The sequence below is a fragment of the Sinocyclocheilus grahami genome, unplaced genomic scaffold (assembly GCF_001515645.1).
Source record: "Sinocyclocheilus grahami isolate Dianchi unplaced genomic scaffold, SAMN03320097.WGS_v1.1 scaffold7912.1, whole genome shotgun sequence".
Lineage (NCBI taxonomy): Eukaryota > Metazoa > Chordata > Actinopteri > Cypriniformes > Cyprinidae > Sinocyclocheilus > Sinocyclocheilus grahami.
In genome coordinates this window covers 6,964-9,790 of record NW_015511765.1, presented here as the reverse complement: position 1 = coordinate 9,790, position 2,827 = coordinate 6,964, and the positions used below count along the sequence as shown (strand labels likewise).

Below are 2,827 nucleotides of genomic sequence, written 5' to 3'. Positions count from 1 at the left end.
TCTATCTATCTATCTATCTATCTATCTATCTATCTATCCACACACCCACATACACAAAATATTATTCTATAATATATTTTATAAGTAAAAAGTATGGGGCATTCCCAGAATTCCCAGTGGAAGCAATCACATTTGTTTAGATTTTATTTAATAGATTTGTTTCCTCTTATCCTATTATCAGTGGAGAATTTATGTTGCAATTTTTGTGATCAAGTTAATGTTTATTAAAACAATTTATTGTTAAATGTGGTAACCTGATGGTGTTTTGGCTTCATGTGCTCTGTTATTATTGAGTTGCTGGAGAGGACAACTTTAATAATAACTCAACCAAATGGCATCTTGTAATGCTTGTTATGGTAAATTTCAATAATACCTGTAGTTTACTATAAAGTATGACACTCACTCTTTGTTTCTGCACTACAGGTAACATCCACAGTGAGTGAAGCAAGCACTAATGAAGAAGCAATGGTCATTTTCTACAATTTGCTGATAAGGACACGGCAAGTGTGAGTGGGGTTGTGGCAGCAACGCTGTAACCGTGACCCTCACCAATATGGTTTGCAGCGAACAGAGTTCTGGCACATCAGTGCCCAAAAAGGAAACGCAGACCCGCAAGAAGCGGAAATCCCGTCCTCAGGGTCTGCCTTCTCCAGCCCTCTGCTGTGCATGTGGATTGTGCATTATGTTGGCAGGCATCAACATCACCTTAGTAGGCGCCTTCGCCTTCAGCACGCTTGTGCCCTCTAGCAATCCCCCAATCATCATCGGACCTATACTCCTGCTTGTGGCGTTCTCCTTCTTCGGGGCTTGCTGCATCTGCAGTCGCTTGCCTCCGCCTCAGAGCTCTCGGCGATCCAAAGGAGGTGGCGGTTTGGGATTCATGGGTCGGGGCGGAGGGGGGTTGAGTGGAGGGGCGGCGTTTGAGATTGAGACCAGCGAACACACGATGCAGGACACCACAGCCGTGCAGCTCAGTCCCACTAACTCACCCTGCTCCTCTCACGCCTCCAGCCCCGAAAGAGAGGCTCCTGCCACTGCCGCCAACGCCACCGTTCCCGCCCCAGAGTACGTCCCTCCACGAGCCTGCAAGCTCTTCACTATGGAGGCCAATGGACCCAACTCAGCAGCTTTTTCTGCTTCTACAGGGGGTGGAGGGGCGGTCCGGCTCACTTTGCCCTCAGACTGCGCTGCCACTTAAGGCTGCCAGTTTAGGTCGCTCTCTGGAGAAGGGCTTGTATTACATTATGTAAATAGTTTTTCAGAGAGGAAGACAAGCACTTTGTGTGAAGATTATCACAGCTGGCTTGTGCCACGAGGTGCAATAACAATTGAAATGTTTGCAGAAATTCAGCGGGTTGATTTTTGAAGTCTGCGAGGCCCATGTGCTCCTAATAGAAATGACAGAGGTATGTCAGAAGCATATGAAGAGCATTTGCGTTCTCTTATCCAAAGAGAGAGAGCCTTGAAAGGTGAATCACTGTGGTTGTCTTCACATATTCATACTGTGCCACTGTTACTCAGAGCATTCACAGTTACTGCACTCAGAAGAGACAGAATCAGCTGTTGTGTAAAGATGGCTTTGGAGACGAGCCTGAGAAACAGAACGGAGAAAGACATTACACTGCGTGTTGTCATATGTCAGTGTACAGACCAAAAAACAGAGATGTTGTATATTTTCTCTTAAATATTTTCTCGTCGTCAATTTAAATGCTAAAATACATTTGAATGGTCAATTTTTTGATGACTCTCCAAGGACAACCTTTTTGGATTTTGTCTTTATCAGATGCTTAAACAAGCCGCGACACTGTGCAAAAGCACTGCCGTTTTTTCATGTGATTTAGAAAATGAGGTTGCTAAGCAGTGCCATTGTTTGTGTTCAAGTCGGACAAATAATTCAAGTGCAATGAAGGGCGGAATAAAAACTTTTTCCACAATTATAGTGCAATTCGCCTAATTGCACATGCGCATTTGATGACTGAGCTGTACTCGTGCTGTTGTTGAATCTTGTTTGTCATTGAAAGTTGTGACATTGTTCAATGAACCAACAGCCCATTGTTCTATAAGAAAAAAAGAAACTTGCCGCAAGCCTTCAGTCTTTATTTCACACTGTAGTTTATAATGCTGCCTAGTAAAACAATATTTCTTGCCCTTATGGTTGCCAAAGGCTGTGTTCTCCTTCAAGTATTCCTCTTCTGTTGTTCTCTGTTGTCAATACTTTTCTGACGTCAACAGTATGGTAACATTCGAGTATACTACCTACATCTGCTCACAGTGTTCCTTCCTAAAATCTCTTTTTTTCTTATCTTCCTCTCTCTGTGCCCCCTGTTTTTTTTGCCCTTTGAAAGCAAGAGCCAGAATGGTCTCAAACATGCCCTCCATCACTGACCCACACTGATGGTTCAAGCCAAACAGTGAAACAATTTCCTCATGTTGATTCTACCAGAGAGGTCAGCTGAAAGCAGCGTTTGGTGGCCGAACATACTGAAAAAGCAAAAGACAATATCCAGTTATACCTTTTTAAGAAGGAAAATTATCTAATAATGTTTGTAGAAGTAGCTACGCTTTTTATAGATTGTCCCTTTGTTATCATATCCATTAGTTCCAACCAGCAGAAAGGGCTGATTTTTAATGAAATAATTGTGTACTTAGTGTTTTCTTTCATTTTCTGAGTGCCAATGCATCTGTTAATATATACGTTTAGCTGTGTAATATAGTGCAGTATATTTATATTACAAGTATATAGGTCAGTATGTGATGAATACTGAAGAAAGTGCAACATGAACTGCATGCTTACAAACAGTGCACTGTTGCCACGGAAAAAAAAAAA

The 2,827-nt window shown here is 42.4% G+C and overlaps 1 protein-coding gene across 1 annotated transcript in view; it reads left to right on the top strand.

The window, feature by feature from the left end:
• Nucleotides 1–428: 428 nt before the first annotated feature.
• The window catches only part of LOC107577942 (uncharacterized), a 2,908-nt gene continuing 509 nt past the window's right edge, over nucleotides 429–2,827 (top strand). Inside the window, exon 1 of the mRNA XM_016263962.1 lies at nucleotides 429–2,827. This exon is cut by the window's right edge and continues 509 nt beyond it. Within this exon, the coding sequence (XP_016119448.1) occupies nucleotides 554–1,198 (645 nt within the window). The 5' untranslated portion in view covers nucleotides 429–553 and the 3' untranslated portion in view covers nucleotides 1,199–2,827.